Here is a 1,084-nt window from a genome sequence, read left to right as displayed (position 1 = left end):
ATTAAAGGGAGTTAATTTCCAATTGAATATTCTATACATAATCACTTTGAACACGCTCTGTATTCAGTTGCATAAAGTGAATTTAGAAACTTCTGGTATGATTTACAAGTTATTCGGAGACTTGGAGTGTCCAGAAAAAAATATGGCCAGTTAATTATTTGGCTGGTAATATCTTCGAACTTTGGTTTTAGTTTTATTTACTCGTGAATGCATGTTAAAATACAGAGAGCCAACTTCCAATTGAATTTGTTTTGTTGTTTTAAACAAAATATCTGAAAACTTCATTTGAAAAATACTTCAAGCTGTTAAATTTCACTTTCCCCATTCAAAAAACACTTCCTAGCAGGCTAATCAGCAAAACAATATCCCAAGGTGTGTATATTTCCATGTTTAAGAATAATCTCGTGTAAATATGAACCTATCTGTAAGGGCTGTGCAAGGTGATACGAGGATCCAGTCTCAGCCTCCAGCAGGAAACCAATAGGCGGAACCTGTAAACCTGCCCCTTCTGATGACCATATAAATCCGGGTCACTGTACTTTAGTTCAACACTCCTGGATCTGGTTTGTTTAGAAAGCTCTTGACAGAACCGTTTTCCACAAGTTATCAGAATGATTAAGTCAACAATTTTTCTCAGTTTGTTACTGACGTTCTTATCATGTGAGTGTTTTTTTGTTCATGTCTCTCTTTGTTACTGTCTCAATGTTAGTCTGCCTCAGGAATGTAAAAGACTCAGGCATCATTGTATCAGCATTAATTCTCATGGGTTCTTTACTTTTTTCATTTTTAAAGGTGTCCAGTCGGAGATTGTTTTAACTCAACCAGAGGCACAAAGTGGCCATCCCGGAGCCACCCTGAGACTGACCTGTAAAACCAGCGGCTTCGATCTTACCAGTTACTGGATGAGCTGGGTCCGACAGGTTCCCGGACAGGGGCTGGAGTGGCTGCTTGAATACAAAAGTTCATCCAGCAGTAACTATGCCCCAGCGATTAAGAATCGATTTACTGCGTCCAAAGACACTTCAAACAACATCTTTGCGTTGGAGATGACGAACCTGAAGATCGAAGACACCGCCATCTATTA

The 1,084-nt window shown here is 39.1% G+C and overlaps 1 gene segment (V, D, J or C); it reads left to right on the top strand.

Moving 5' to 3' along the window:
* Nucleotides 1-560: 560 nt before the first annotated feature.
* Nucleotides 561-1,080, top strand: LOC122545175 (the record flags this gene model as incomplete). The annotated part of the segment is given in 2 exon segments: nucleotides 561-660; nucleotides 793-1,080. Coding segments are annotated over 2 exon segments (337 nt in total), but the record flags the coding sequence as incomplete, so codon positions are not given.
* Between the last annotated feature and the right edge of the window lie 4 nt (nucleotides 1,081-1,084).

The sequence above is a fragment of the Chiloscyllium plagiosum genome, unplaced genomic scaffold (assembly GCF_004010195.1).
Source record: "Chiloscyllium plagiosum isolate BGI_BamShark_2017 unplaced genomic scaffold, ASM401019v2 scaf_27303, whole genome shotgun sequence".
NCBI classification, from domain to species: Eukaryota; Metazoa; Chordata; class Chondrichthyes; order Orectolobiformes; family Hemiscylliidae; genus Chiloscyllium; species Chiloscyllium plagiosum.
Note: the sequence above shows the minus strand (reverse complement) of the source record. Positions and strands in the feature narration are given on the sequence as shown.